We start from the raw sequence: 15,431 nt of genomic DNA, 5'->3' as shown, positions 1-15,431 counted from the left end.
GGGTCCCAAAATGGCACCGTACCCTCTCCGAACCAGGTCCCAGATGGTACAACATCCTCTCCGAACCGGGTCCCAAAATGGCACCATACCCTCTCCGAACCGGGTCCCAAAATGGCACCGTACCCTCTCCGAACCAGGTCCCAGATGGTACAACATCCTCTCCGAACCGGGTCCCAAAATGGCACCATACCCTCTCCGAACCGGGTCCCAAAATGGCACCGTACCCTCTCCGAACCGGGTCCCAGATGGTACCACACCCTATCCGAACCGGGTCCCAGATGGTACAACATCCTCTCCGAACCGGGTCCCAAAATGGCACCGTACCCTCTCCGAACCGGGTCCCAAATGGTACCGTACCCTCTCCGAACCGGGTCCCAGATGGTACCACATCCTCTACAAATCAGGTTCCTAACGGTGCAACAATGTTTCCGAATTGGGTCCCATAAGGAGACTCACGTTCTCTGAGAGAGAGAAAGACGGGGGAGGTGGGGGGGGGGGATGGAGAGAGAGGATATATATATATATATATATATACACACACATAGAGAGAGAGAGAGAGAGAGAGAGAGAGAGAGATACAGAGAGAGAGAGAGGGGGAGAGAGATACAGAGAGAGAGAGGGGGAGGGACAGAGAGAGAGAGAGGGAGAGAGAGAGAGAGACAGAGAGAGATTGATCACTCTCTGGTAAGATCGCTGTTAGTTAGTCACTTCCCATGAACGATGGTTTCCCTCTCTCCTCCTGCCATTAACCAGGTTCCAATTCCTGCTTGACCGATTGGCCCCGCTCTGCCAGCAAGGTGGACTAGCTGGACATCATCTGGATGAACTCTAGAGAGGAATTAGAAGATCTCGGTCGGGTCTCGTTTCCCACTCCGTCCTTCTGCCCGACCCTCCCTCCACCCTCCGAGGTGTTCCCCCCCCCAACTCCACGGAGCGCCCGCCCCCTCCCCTCCACCGTGTGCCCCCGGGAGCCCGCCCTCGCTCGCCGCTCACCTTCGAAGTCCACCAGGCCGTCCCGGTTGAGGTCAACGTCCCGCAGGATCTCCTCCAGCTCCTTGGAGTGGGGCTGTTCCTCCATCAGAGTCCGCACGGCGTCCCGTAACTCGGCCCGGCTGATGCGACCATCCCGGTCAGCGTCGAACTGTGGGGGAGAGAGGCGGAGCGGCGGACGTGGGGGGTGGACGGCAAGGTGGCCCGGGCATCTGCGCCCACCTCTCCCTCTCTCAATCTATCCTTCACTCCCTCCCACATCTACGTCCTCTGCTCCCTCCATTCCTCCTTTTATCCCTCCATCCACCACCCCCTCCCTCCCTCCCTTTCACCCGACTCTCCCTCTGCCCCTCCCTCCCCGGCCGTCATCTGCCCCTCCCTTCCTCTACCCATCCTCACTGCACCCAACTGTCCCTCACACCCATAGCTCCTTCTCCCCCTCACTCTCTCTTTCTCCCGTCCTTTTCTCACTCCCTCCCAACATCCCTGCTGCCCTTCTCACTCCCCCACCATCGGCTCTCCTCCCCTCATATTGCTTCCCCCTCCCACGTCCCTACCGTCCCACCCCTCCCCCCACCGTCACTCCCTCCTTCCATACGCACCTCCTTCCCTCCCTCCCTCCCTTCCTCCTCGCCCGCTCTCCCCCTCCTTCCCCAGCCTGTCTTCTCCCTCCCTCTCTCATCCCTCCCGCCACTCTCTGCTCCCTTCCCCCTCCCTCTCGGCCATCCTCCATCACTCTCCCCCGTCCACCCCTTCCCTCATCCCCCTCCCTCTCTCCCACCCTCTCCCCTCCTTCCTCTCTCTCAATACTGCTTCTCCTTTCCTACTCCCTCTCCCTGCCACCAACCTCCCCACCTCCGTCACTCACCGCCCCATCACCAGCCTCCCTCCCCGGAGACTGTCCCCTCCTCTCACCTCCCTGGAGCAGCAAACCGTATCGGAATTGCCTCCCACCCACCCGGCTGGAGATGCAAAAGGCCAGGAAACACGGAGCACCAGGCTCAGGGCTGGAATCCACCCGGCTGTTATCAGACTATTGAACGATTCCCGGGCACTTTACGGCGGACCCTTGACTTCACAATCTATCTCGTTGAGGCTTTCCATCTCGTCCGCCCGCGCTGCATACTCTCTGTCTCTCTCTCTCATCTGCTACACTCTATTCTGCATCCTGTTACACTGGACAACAAAGATTTTGTTTCCTGAATACTTTTGGGCGTATCTTATGGACTTTGGATTTGCTGATCATGAAAATCACCATGAAATTTCCCTTATCACGCAACATATTTATGAAATTGCCTATATTTTTTATCTCAGTTCATTATTGATTGCCGGATTAAGGAAGTAATTTTTGTCGGCCCACAAATTGAACAGGTCTTCAATGACAGGCAATTCCAAGAACTTCTAGTAGGACCGGAGAAAATCGCATGGAAGGCATTCAAGGATGTTGTGAAAGATTTCAGAGCACCAAACTGCATGCAGCTGGTTGACAACACGATTCCACCACGACATGCAACATGTCACTAAAGATTCACTTTCTGCATTCCCATGAAGAATTGTTTCCTGCAAATCTCGGTGCTGTCAGCGACCAGCCATGGTGAAAGGTTTCACCAGAACGTTGCGGTCATGGGGAAACGGTGTCAGGGCAACTCGAATCCATCAATGCTGGCTGATTATTGTTGGCCACTTAAGTGAGAAGCCTCAGGCACTGATACAAATGAAAACCAAATCAACAAAACAGTTTTAGCTGAGTTGAACTATTGCAAAGCATCTGCAATTAGACGCATTATATGCAATAAGAGTTAATTTCTTATTTCTCCAAATCCCTACGTGATACAAAGAGTCTGAAATTATATTTGTGTTGAGCTTCAAGCTATCTATCGTAACCACAAAAAAATTCTGAGGAAACAACATTTTCCAAAAAAAAAATTGCTGTCCAGAGTTATTGTTTTACCTTGTTCTACCTCAATGCACTGTGGAATGATTTGACCTCTGTGGGTAGTGGGCGAGGCGAGATTCACCGCCCTCTCACTCCCTCTGTCCTACCTCTCCCTCACCTCCATGAAGGCGCGTTGCAGCTCTTTCATTCCGATCATATCGGCCGTCTCCGCCAGGAGCTTAGGACCCATCAGGTCCACAAAGTCCTCAAAATCCACACGACCTCCGGCTGAGGGGGAGAGAGAGAGAGGTGGGTTTGAGGGAGGGACTTAGAGAAAGAGAGAGAGAGAGAGAGTGGGGGGGGATCGAGAGACGGGGGATGGAGAGAGAGAGAGAGAGAAATGGGGTTGAGGGAGAGGATATGGGGTCGAGAAATGTGAGTGAGCGAGGCAGAGGAGAGAGGAGGTTTCAGAGGGAAGGGTTAGGGAGGAGGGTGGAGGACCCTCGGGAGGAGGGAGGAAAGTGGGGGAGGGTGGGACAGGAGGGTAGAGAAATGAGGGACAAAGTACGGGGCGGGGTTGGGAGTGAGGAGAGCGGGGTAAAGGGATGTGGGAGAGGGGGAGAGGGAAGGAGGAGGCAGATGGGATAGAGAAAGGAGGGAGAGAGGGGAGGGGAGGGAGGGGAGCGTGAGAGAGGGGAGGGGAGGGGAGAGAGCGGAGGGTGAGAAGGGAGGGTGAGAGGGGAGGGTGAGAGAAGGGAGGTTGAGAGGGGAGGGGAGGGTGAGAGAAGGGAGGTTGAGATGGGAGGGGAGGGTGGGGAGGGAAGAGAGGGGAGGGTGGGGAGGGGAGAGAGGGGAGGGTGAGAGAAGGGAGGTTGAGAGGGGAGGGGAGGGTGAGAGAAGGGAGGTTGAGAGGGGAGGGGAGGGTGGGGAGGGTGAGAGAGGGGAGGGGAGAGAGCGGAGGTTGAGAAGGGAGGGTGAGAGGGGAGGGTGAGAGAAGGGAGGTTGAGAGGGGAGGGGAGGGTGGGGAGGGAAGAGAGGGGAGGGTGAGAGGTTGAGAGGGGAGGGGAGGGTGGGGAGGGGAGAGAGGGGAGGGTGAGAGAAGGGAGGTTGAGAGGGGAGGAGAGGGTGGGGAGGGAAGAGAGGGGAGGGTGGGGAGGGGAGAGAGGGGAGGGTGAGAGAAGGGAGGTTGAGAGGGGAGGGGAGGGTGAGAGAAGGGAGGTTGAGATGGGAGGGGAGGGTGGGGAGGGAAGAGAGGGGAGGGTGGGGAGGGGAGAGAGGGGAGGGTGAGAGGGGAGGGTGAGAGAAGGGAGGTTGAGAGGGGAGGGGAGGGTGAGAGAAGGGAGGTTGAGAGGGGAGGGGAGGGGAGAGAGCGGAGGTTGAGAAGGGAGGGTGAGAGGGGAGGGTGAGAGAAGGAAGGTTGAGAGGGGAGGGGAGAGAGGGGAGGGTGAGAGGTTGAGAGGGGAGGGGAGGGTGGGGAGGGGAGAGAGGGGAGGGTGAGAGAAGGGAGGTTGAGAGGGGAGGAGAGGGTGGAGAGGGAAGAGAGGGGAGGGGAGGGTGGGGAGGGGAGAGAGGGGAGGGGAGGGTGGGGAGGGGAGAGAGGGGAGGGTGAGAGAGGGGAGGGTGAGAGGGGAGGGGAGAGATAGGAGGGGAAAGGTGGACGGGAGAGAATGAAGGAGAAAAGGGGGGCAGAGAAAGGAGGGAGAGAGGGGTAGGTGGACAAAAGAGTGGTGAAGAGGGGGATAAAGGATGAGAAAGTGCTGGAAAGAGAGGTGCAGAAAAAGAGGGGCACCGAGGAAGAGAAGAGAGGGATGGGCAGAGAGACGGGGTGAAGGAAAGCAGGGGCACAGGGGCAAGGTGGAGGACGGAGCAGAGAGTTGTCAGGAGGGGAGAGGAGGGAGAGGGGCGTGGGACGGAAGAAGGAGAGTGCGAAGAGAAGTAGAGGGGCAAGATGCTGAGAGAGGGGGATGGTAAGAGAGAACCGGTGAAGCGGGGGTGAAAGATGTGAGAGAGGGGGTAGAGCGAGTCAGAGGGGCGGGGTGATTTCAGACGGGGGCAGCAAAGGGGAAAGGGAAGAGACCGGAGTTGAAAGAGAGAGGGACATGAAAACAGGGTGAGACCGCAAGACAGGGCGGTGCAGTACGAAATAGAGAAAGCAAGAGGGGTTGAGAGATAGATGGAAAGAATGGTGGGTGGGGGACACACTGTGGGGGTGACGTAGAGGGAGCTCCACACCGTGTCTGACCCGTGTCCCGGGAGCACTCGGTGCCCACACTGGGGATAAAGTGGGGGGGAGACACACTGTGGGGGTGATGTAGAAGGAGCCCCACCCCGTGTCTGACCCGTGTCCCGCGAGCGCTCGGTGCCCACACTGAGGATAAAGTGGGGGGGGGACACACTGTGGGGGTGATGTAGAGGGAGCTCCACACCGTGTCTGACCCGTGTCCCGGGAGCGCTCGGTGCCCACACGGGGGATAAAGTGGGGGGACACACTGTGGGGGTGATGTAGAGGGAGCTCCACACCGTGTCTGACCCGTGTCCCGGGAGCACTCGGTGCCCACACTGGGGATAAAGTGGGGGGGAGACACACTGTGGGGGTGATGTAGAAGGAGCCCCACCCCGTGTCTGACCCGTGTCCCGCGAGCGCTCGGTGCCCACACTGAGGATAAAGTGGGGGGGGGACACACTGTGGGGGTGATGTAGAGGGAGCTCCACACCGTGTCTGACCCGTGTCCCGGGAGCGCTCGGTGCCCACACTCGGGATAAAGTGGGGGGGGACACACTGTGGGGGTGATGTAGAGGGAACTCCACACCGTGTCTGACCCGTGTCCCGGGAGCGCTCGGTGTCCACACTGGGGATAAAGTGGGGGGGGGGACACACTGTGGGGGTGATGTAGAGGGAGCTCCACACCGTGTCTGACCCGTGTCCCGGTAGCGCTCGGTGCCCACACTGGGGATAAAGTGGGGTGGAGACACACTGTGGGGGTGATGTAGAGGGAGCCCCACCCCGTGTCTGACCCGTGTCCCGGGAGTGCTCGGTGCCCACACTGGGGATAAAGTGGGGGGGAGACACACTGTGGGGGTGATGTAGACGGAGCTCCACACCGTGTCTGACCCGTGTCCCGGGAGCGCTCGGTGCCCACACTGGGGATAAAGTGGGGGGGACACTGTGGGGGTGATGTAGAGGGAGCTCCACACCGTGTCTGACCCGTGTCCCGGGAGCGCTCGGTGCCCACACGGGGGATAAAGTGGGGGGGGTCACACTGTGGGGGTGATGTAGAGGGAGCCCCACCCCGTGTCTGACCCGTGTCCCGCGAGCGCTCGGTGCCCACACTGGGGATAAAGTGGGGGGGGGACACACTGTGGGGGTGATGTAGAGGGAGCTCCACACCGTGTCTGACCCGTGTCCTGGGAGCGCTCGGTGCCCACACTGGGGATAAAGTGGGGGGACACACTGTGGGGGTGATGTAGAGGGAGCTCCACACCGTGTCTGACCCGTGTCCCACGAGCGCTCGGTGCCCACACTGAGGATAAAGTGGGGGGGGACACACTGTGGGGGTGATGTAGAGGGAGCTCCACACCGTGTCTGACCCGTGTCACGGGAGAGCTCGGTGCCCACACTGGGGATAAAGTGGGGGGGGGGACACACTGTGGGGGTGATGTAGAGGGAGCTCCACACCGTGTCTGACCCGTGCCCCGGGAGCGCTCGGTGCCCACACTGGGGATAAAGTGGGGGGGGACACACTGTGGGGGTGATGTAGAGGGAGCCCTACACCGTGTCTGACCCGTGTCCCGGGAGAGCTCGGTGCCCACACTGGGGATAAAGTGGGGGGGACACACTGTGGGGGTGACGTAGAGGGAGCTCCACACCGTGTCTGTCCCATGTCCCGGGAGCACTCGGTGCCCACACTGGGGATAAAGTGGGGGGGAGACACACTGTGGGGGTGATGTAGAGGGAGCCCCACCCCGTGTCTGACCCGAGTCCCGCGAGCGCTCGGTGCCCACACTGAGGATAAAGTGGGGGGGGACACACTGTGGGGGTGATGTAGAGGGAGCTCCACACCGTGTCTGACCCGTGTCCCGGGAGCACTCGGTGCCCACACTGGGGATAAAGTGGGGGGTGGACACACTGTGGGGGTGATGTAGAGGGAGCTCCACACCGTGTCTGACCCGTGTCCCGGGAGCACTCGGTGCCCACACTGGGGATAAAGTGGGGGGGAGACACACTGTGGGGGTGATGTAGAAGGAGCCCCACCCCGTGTCTGACCCGTGTCCCGCGAGCGCTCGGTGCCCACACTGAGGATAAAGTGGGGGGGGGACACACTGTGGGGGTGATGTAGAGGGAGCTCCACACCGTGTCTGACCCGTGTCCCGGGAGCGCTCGGTGCCCACACTCGGGATAAAGTGGGGGGGGACACACTGTGGGGGTGATGTAGAGGGAACTCCACACCGTGTCTGACCCGTGTCCCGGGAGCGCTCGGTGCCCACACTGGGGATAAAGTGGGGGGGACACACTGTGGGGGTGATGTAGAGGGAGCTCCACACCGTGTCTGACCCGTGTCCCACGAGCGCTCGGTGCCCACACTGAGGATAAAGTGGGGGGGAGACACACTGTGGGGGTGATGTAGAAGGAGCCCCACCCCGTGTCTGACCCGTGTCCCGCGAGCGCTCGGTGCCCACACTCGGGATAAAGTGGGGGGGGACACACTGTGGGGGTGATGTAGAGGGAACTCCACACCGTGTCTGACCCGTGTCCTGGGAGCGCTCGGTGCCCACACTGGGGATAAAGTGGGGGGGGGGACACACTGTGGGGGTGATGTAGAGGGAGCTCCACACCGTGTCTGACCCATGTCCCACGAGCGCTCGGTGCCCACACTGAGGATAAAGTTGGGGGGGGACACACTGTGGGGGTGATGTAGAGGGAGCTCCACACCGTGTCTGACCCGTGTCCCGGGAGCGCTCGGTGCCCACACTGGGGATAAAGTGGGGGGGTTAGGGACACACTGTGGGGGTGATGTAGAGGGAGCTCCACACCGTGTCTGACCCGTGTCCCGGGAGCGCTCGGTGTCCACACTGGGGATAAAGTGGGGGGGGGGACACACTGTGGGGGTGATGTAGAGGGAGCTCCACACCGTGTCTGACCCGTGTCCCGGTAGCGCTCGGTGCCCACACTGGGGATAAAGTGGGGTGGAGACACACTGTGGGGGTGATGTAGAGGGAGCCCCACCCCGTGTCTGACCCGTGTCCCGGGAGTGCTCGGTGCCCACACTGGGGATAAAGTGGGGGGGAGACACACTGTGGGGGTGATGTAGAGGGAGCCCCACCCCGTGTCTGACCCGTGTCCCGGGAGCGCTCGGTGCCCACACTGGGGATAAAGTGGGGGGGAGACACACTGTGGGGGTGATGTAGACGGAGCTCCACACCGTGTCTGACCCGTGTCCCGGGAGCGCTCGGTGCCCACACGGGGGATAAAGTGGGGGGGGTCACACTGTGGGGGTGATGTAGAGGGAGCCCCACCCCGTGTCTGACCCGTGTCCCGCGAGCGCTCGGTGCCCACACTGAGGATAAAGTGGGGGGGGGACACACTGTGGGGGTGATGTAGAGGGAGCTCCACACCGTGTCTGACCCGTGTCCTGGGAGCGCTCGGTGCCCACACTGGGGATAAAGTGGGGGGACACACTGTGGGGGTGATGTAGAGGGAGCTCCACACCGTGTCTGACCCGTGTCCCACGAGCGCTCGGTGCCCACACTGAGGATAAAGTGGGGGGGGACACACTGTGGGGGTGATGTAGAGGGAGCTCCACACCGTGTCTGACCCGTGTCACGGGAGAGCTCGGTGCCCACACTGGGGATAAAGTGGGGGGGGGGACACACTGTGGGGGTGATGTAGAGGGAGCTCCACACCGTGTCTGACCCGTGCCCCGGGAGCGCTCGGTGCCCACACTGGGGATAAAGTGGGGGGGGACACACTGTGGGGGTGATGTAGAGGGAGCCCTACACCGTGTCTGACCCGTGTCCCGGGAGAGCTCGGTGCCCACACTGGGGATAAAGTGGGGGGGACACACTGTGGGGGTGACGTAGAGGGAGCTCCACACCGTGTCTGTCCCATGTCCCGGGAGCACTCGGTGCCCACACTGGGGATAAAGTGGGGGGGAGACACACTGTGGGGGTGATGTAGAGGGAGCCCCACCCCGTGTCTGACCCGAGTCCCACGAGCGCTCGGTGCCCACACTGAGGATAAAGTGGGGGGGGACACACTGTGGGGGTGATGTAGAGGGAGCTCCACACCGTGTCTGACCCGTGTCCCGGTAGCGCTCGGTGCCCACACTGGGGATAAAGTGGGGTGGAGACACACTGTGGGGGTGATGTAGAGGGAGCCCCACCCCGTGTCTGACCCGTGTCCCGGGAGCGCTCGGTGCCCACACTGGGGATAAAGTGGGGGGGAGACACACTGTGGGGGTGATGTAGAGGGAGCCCCACACCGTGTCTGACCCGTGTCACGGGAGAGCTCGGTGCCCACACTGGGGATAAAGTGGGGGGGGGGACACACTGTGGGGGTGATGTAGAGGGAGCTCCACACCGTGTCTGACCCGTGCCCCGGGAGCGCTCGGTGCCCACACTGGGGATAAAGTGGGGGGGGACACACTGTGGGGGTGATGTAGAGGGAGCTCCACACCGTGTCTGACCCGTGTCCCGGGAGCACTCGGTGCCCACACTGGGGATAAAGTGGGGGGACACACACAGTGGGGGTGATGTAGAGGGAGCTCCACACCGTGTCTGACCCGTGTCCCGGGAGCGCTCGGTGCCCACACTGGGGATAAAGTGGGGGGGTGGACACACTGTGTGGGTGATATAGAGGGAGCTCCACACCGTGTCTGACCCGTGTCCTGGGAGAACTCGGTACCCACACTGGGGATAAAGTGGGGGGGGGACACTGTGGGGGTGATGTAGAGGGAGCTCCACACCGTGTCTGACCCGTGTCCCGGGAGTGTTCGGTGCCCACACTGGCGATAAAGTTGGGGGGGACACACTGTGGGGGTGATGTAGAGGGAGCTCCACACCGTGTCTGACCCGTGTCCCGGGAGCGCTCGGTACCCACACTGGGGATAAAGTGGGGGACACACCATGGGGGTGACGTAGAGGGAGCTCCACACCGTGTCTGACCCATGTCCCGTGAGCGCTCGGTGCCCACACTGGAGATAAAGTGTGGGAGTGGGGACACATTGTGGGGGTGATGTAGAGGGGGATTTGCTGGTTACTCACTAATAACTTGAGAGAGTTCGATCAGTTCCATTTCGGTAGGCATGTATCCCATTGTCCGCATGCAGTCTCCAAGATCCTTGTAGTTAACATACCCATCACCGTTCTTGTCAAATTCCGTAAATACTACCCTGAGGTCTGGCAAACAGAGGGATTTCAAAACACCCCCGTCATTTTCTAACATCCGAGTCTCATTGGAAAGGCTCGCGTAGCAAATGCGTACTGTGGGAGTAAATGGGAAGGGGTGGGGTCTATTGGGAGTGCGGACAGTGGGAGTGAATGGGAAGGGGTGGGGTCTATTCGGAGTGCGGACGGTGGGAGTGAATGGGAAGGGGTGGGGTATATTGGGACTGCGGACGGTGGGAGTGAATGGGAAGGGGTGGGGTCTATTGGGACTGCGGACGGTGGGAGTGAATGGGAAGGGGTGGGGTCTATTGGGACTGCGGACGGTGGGAGTGAATGGGAAGGGATGGGGTCTATTGGGACTGCAGACAGTGGGAGTGAATGGGAAGGGGTGGGGTATATTGGGAGTGCGGACGGTGGGAGTGAATGGGAAGGGGTGGGGTCTATTGGGAGTGAATGCGAAGGGGTGGGGTCTATTGGGACTGTGGACGGTGGGAGTGAATGGGAAGGGGTGGGAACTATTGGGACTGCGGACGGTGGGAGTGAATGGGAAGAGGTGGGGTCTATTGGGAGTGAATGGGAAGGGTGGGGTCTATTGGGAGTGCGGACGGTGGGAGTGAATGGGAAGAGGTGGGGTCTATTGGGAGTGAATGGGAAGGGTGGGGTCTATTGGGAGTGCGGACGGTGGGAGTGAATGGGAAGGGGTGGGGTCTATTGGGAGTGCGGACAGTGGGAGTGAATGGGAAGGGGTGGGGTCTATTGGGAGTGTGGACAGTGGGAGTGAATGTGAAGGGGTGGGGTCTATTGGGAGTGCGGACGGTGGGAGTGAATGGGAAGGGGTGGGGTCTATTGGGAGTGCGGACGGTGGGAGTGAATGGGAAGGGGTGGGGTCTATTGGGAGTGCGGATGGTGGGAGTGAATGGGAAGGGGTGGGGTATATTGGGAGTGCGGACGGTGGGAGTGGACGGGAAGGGGGGGTCTATTGGGAGTGAATGGGAAGGGGTGGGGTTTATTGGGAGGAATGGGAAGGGGTGGGGTCTATTGGGAGTGAATGGGAAGGGGTGGGGTCTATTGGGAGTGTGGATGGTGGGAGTGAATGGGAAGGGGAGTCTATTGGGAGTGAGTGGGAAGGGGGTGTCTATTGGGAGTGAGTGGGAAGGGGGTGTCTATTGGGAGTGAGTGGGAAGGGGGGGTCTATTGGGAGTGAATGGGAAGGGGTGGGGTCTATTGGGAGTGAGTGGGAAGGGGGGTCAATTGGGAGTGAATGGGAAGGGGTGGGGTCAATTGGGAGTGAATGGAAGGGGTGGGGTCTATTGGGAGTGGATGGGAAGGGGTGGGGTGTATTGGGAGTGAATGGGAAAGGGTGGGGTCAATTGGGAGTGAATGGAAGGGGTGGGGTCTATTGGGAGTGGATGGGAAGGGGTGGGGTCTATTGGGAGTGGATGGGAAGGGGTGGGGTCTATTGGGAGTGGATGGGAAGGGGTGGGGTCTATTGGGAGTGGATGGGAAGGGGTGGGGTCTATTGGGAGTGAAGGGGTGGGGTCTATTGGGAGTGAATGGGAAGGGTTGGGGTCTATTGGGAGTGAATGGGAAGGGTTGGGGTCTATTGTGAGTGAGTGGGAAGGGGGTTCTATTGGGAGTGAGTGGGAAGGGGGGGTCTATTGGGAGTGAGTGGGAAGGGGGGTCTATTGGGGGTGAATGGGAAGGGGTGGGGTCAATTGGGAGTGGATGGGAAGGGGTGGGGTGTATTGGGAGTGGATGGGAAGGGTGGGGTGTATTGGGAGTGGATGGGAAGGGTGGGGTGTATTGGGAGTGAGTGGGAAGGGGTGGGGTGTATTGGGAGTGGGTGGGAAGGGGTGGGGTGTATTGGGAGTGGGTGGGAAGGGGTGGGGTGTATTGGGAGTGGGTGGGAAGGGGTGGGGTGTATTGGGAGTGGATGGGAAGGGGTGGGGTGTATTGGGAGTGAATGGGAAGGGTTGGGGTCTATTGGGAGTGAATGGGAAGGGTTGGGGTCTATTGGGAGTGAGTGGGAAGGGGGGGGTCTATTGGGAGTGGATGGGAAGGGGTGGGGTGTATTGGGAGTGAGTGGGAAGGTGGGGTCTATTGGGAGTGAGTGGGAAGGTGGGGTCTATTGGGAGTGGATGGGAAGGGGTGGGGTCTATTGGGAGTGGATGGGAAGGGGTGGGGTCTATTGGGAGTGAGTGGGAAGGGGGGGTCTATTGGGAGTGGATGGGAAGGGGTGGGGTCTATTGGGAGTGAGTGGGAAGGGGGGGTCTATTGGGAGTGGATGGGAAGGGGTGGGGTGTATTGGGAGTGAGTGGGAAGGTGGGGTCTATTGGGAGTGAGTGGGAAGGTGGGGTCTATTGGGAGTGAGTGGGAAGGTGGGGTCTATTGGGAGTGGATGGGAAGGGGTGGGGTCTATTGGGAGTGAGTGGGAAGGGGGGTCTATTGGGAGTGGATGGGAAGGGGTGGGGTGTATTGGGAGTGAGTGGGAAGGTGGGGTCTATTGTGAGTGAGTGGGAAGGGGTGGGGTGTATTGGGAGTGGATGGGAAGGGGGGTGTATTGGGAGTGGATGGGAAGGGGGGGTGTATTGGGAGTGGATGGGAAGGGGGGGTGCATTGGGAGTGGATGGGAAGGGGGGGTGTATTGGGAGTGGATGGGAGGGGGGGTGTATTGGGAGTGGATGGGAAGGGGGGGTGTATTGGGAGTGGATGGGAAGGGGGGGTGTATTGGGAGTGGATGGGAAGGGGGGGTGTATTGGGAGTGGATGGGAAGGGGGGGTGTATTGGGAGTGGATGGGAAGGGGGGGTGTATTGGGAGTGGATGGGAAGGGGGGTCTATTGGGAGTGGGTGGGAAGGGGTGGGGTGTATTGGGAGTGAGTGGGAAGGTGGGGTGTATTGGGAGTGAGTGGGAAGGTGGGGTGTATTGGGAGTGGATGGGAAGGTGGGGTCTATTGGGAGTGAGTGGGAAGGGGTGGGGTCTATTGGGAGTGAGTGGGAAGGGGTGGGGTCTATTGGGAGTGAGTGGGAAGGGGTGGGGTCTATTGGGAGTGAGTGGGAAGGGGTGGGGTGTATTAGGAGTGGATGGGAAGGGATGGGGTCAATTGGGAGTGAGTGGGAAGGGGTGGGGTCTATTGGGAGTGAGTGGGAAGGGGTGGGGTGTATTGGGAGTGGATGGGAAGGGTGGGGTGTATTGGGAGTGGATGCGAAGGGATGGGGTCAATTGGGAGTGAGTGGGAAGGGGTGGGGTCAATTGGGAGTGAGTGGGAAGGGGTGGGGTCAATTGGGAGTGAGTGGGAAGGGGTGGGGTCTATTGGGAGTGAGTGGGAAGGGGGTCTATTGGGAGTGAGTGGGAAGGGGGTCTATTGGGAGTGAGTGGGAAGGGGTGGGGTCAATTGGGAGTGAGTGGGAAGGGGTGGGGTCAATTGGGAGTGAGTGGGAAGGGGTGGGGTCTATTGGGAGTGAGTGGGAAGGGGTGGGGTCTATTGGGAGTGAGTGGGAAGGGGTGGGGTCTATAGGGAGTGAGTGGGAAGGGGTGGGGTGTATTGGGAGTGGATGGGAAGGGATGGGGTCAATTGGGAGTGAGTGGGAAGGGGTGGGGTCTATTGGGAGTGAGTGGGAAGGGGTGGGGTGTATTGGGAGTGGATGGGAAGGTTGGGGTGTATTGGGAGTGGATGCGAAGGGATGGGGTCAATTGGGAGTGAGTGGGAAGGGGTGGGATCAATTGGGAGTGAGTGGGAAGGGGTGGGGTCAATTGGGAGTGAGTGGGAAGGGGTGGGGTCTATTGGGAGTGAGTGGGAAGGGGGTCTATTGGGAGTGAGTGGGAAGGGGTGGGGTCAATTGGGAGTGAGTGGGAAGGGGTGGGGTCAATTGGGAGTGAGTGGGAAGGGGTGGGGTCAATTGGGAGTGAGTGGGAAGGGGAGGGGTCTATTGGGAGTGAGTGGGAAGGGGTGGGGTCTATTGGGAGTGAGTGGGAAGGGGGGTCTATTGGGAGTGAGTGGGAAGGGGGGTCTATTGGGAGTGAGTGGGAAGGGGGGTCTATTGGGAGTGAGTGGGAAGGGGGGTCTATTGGGAGTGAGTGGGAAGGGGGGTCTATTGGGAGTGAGTGGGAAGGGGTAGGGTCTATTGGGAGTGAGTGGGAAGGGGGGTCTATTGGGAGTGAGTGGGAAGGGGGGTCTATTAGGAGTGAGTGGGGAGGGGTCGCAATAATAATCTTACCTTCGATTTCATCTTCGCCTAAATCTCGATCCTGGAAGTCAAATGAAATCATAAACCATCACAAATGCAACATGATGCCCCCAACTCCCTCCCCATCACCTCGGTGAAACCCTTCACCACCCCACCCCCATCTCCATAAATCAACCCCCCCATACACAGTCTCCATGACCCCCTCCCTCCCATGTGCTCCTCCCTGTCGTCGCTTCTTCCACCAGTCCCTCTGCCTCTTCGTCCCTACCCTCACTCTTCTTCACCCCTCACTGTTCCCTCCTCGGGTTTGACGGGACCTGGGCACCGAGATGGCCAACCCTCACGCAGACCATTCCTACCGCCTTGGCCCTCCCAGTGTTTACGCGAATCATCCACTCCCCTCCCTCTTTCCTCCTCAACCATCTGAAGTCACATTCTGAGAAACGCCCTGACCCCTGTAGCAGTACCTCCTCCTCGGACACTCCTCTCACCTCCCATCCAACCTCTCACCTTGTCCTGCGGTTCCCCCCCACCCCCGGGACGGATCTCCCGCCGTCCCCGTTGCCCTCTCGAAAATGGCAGCTCCCGCCCTTTCCGTCAGTTACCTCCTACATCTCTCCTCCCTCTACCCCTCTCCCGAACGCCACCCTCAGTCCACCACTCTCCCCACCCCTGCCTCCCTCCCTCTACCCCTCTCCCCACCCCTGCCTCCCTCTACCCCTCTCCCCACCCCTCACTCCCTCTACCCCTCTCCCCAACCCTCCCTCCCTCTACCCCTCTCCCCGCCCCTCCCTCCCTCTACCCCTCTCCCCAACGCTGCCCCCCCTCTACCCCTCTCCCCACTCCTGCCCTCCCTCTACCCCTCTCCCCAACCCTCCCTCTACCCCTCTCCCCACCCCTGCCTCCCTCCCTCTACCCCTCTCCCCACCCCTCCCTCCCTCTACCCCTCTCCCCACCCCTCCCTCCCTCTACCCCTCTCCCCACCCCTCCCTCCCT

At 60.3% G+C, this 15,431-nt stretch overlaps 1 protein-coding gene across 1 annotated transcript; it reads right to left on the bottom strand.

The window, feature by feature from the left end:
* Window positions 1-629: 629 nt before the first annotated feature.
* Window positions 630-14,517, bottom strand: LOC134341511 (calcium-binding protein 2-like). Its single transcript, XM_063039382.1, has 5 exons — window positions 14,466-14,517; window positions 10,127-10,261; window positions 3,045-3,154; window positions 994-1,141; window positions 630-828 (listed from the first exon to the last, which is right to left on the bottom strand). Exons 1-5 carry the CDS (start codon window positions 14,515-14,517, stop codon window positions 803-805), a joined length of 471 nt encoding a protein of 156 aa, XP_062895452.1. The 3' UTR covers window positions 630-802.
* Window positions 14,518-15,431: the final 914 nt, after the last annotated feature.

Source organism: Mobula hypostoma, unplaced genomic scaffold (assembly GCF_963921235.1).
Source record: "Mobula hypostoma unplaced genomic scaffold, sMobHyp1.1 scaffold_162, whole genome shotgun sequence".
Taxonomy (NCBI): domain Eukaryota; kingdom Metazoa; phylum Chordata; class Chondrichthyes; order Myliobatiformes; family Myliobatidae; genus Mobula; species Mobula hypostoma.
Note: the sequence above shows the minus strand (reverse complement) of the source record. Positions and strands in the feature narration are given on the sequence as shown.

Coding starts and splice junctions, on each gene's coding strand:
- LOC134341511 (XM_063039382.1), bottom strand. CDS start 14,517: ATGATTTCATTTGACTTCCAGGATCGAGATTTAGGCGAAGATGAAATC. Junction 1,142..3,044: donor TGCAACGCGCCTTCATGGAG/GTGAGGGAGAGG, acceptor TCTCCCCCACAG/TTCGACGCTGACCGGGATGG. Junction 829..993: donor CGGCCTGGTGGACTTCGAAG/GTGAGCGGCGAG, acceptor ATTCCTCTCTAG/AGTTCATCCAGATGATGTCC.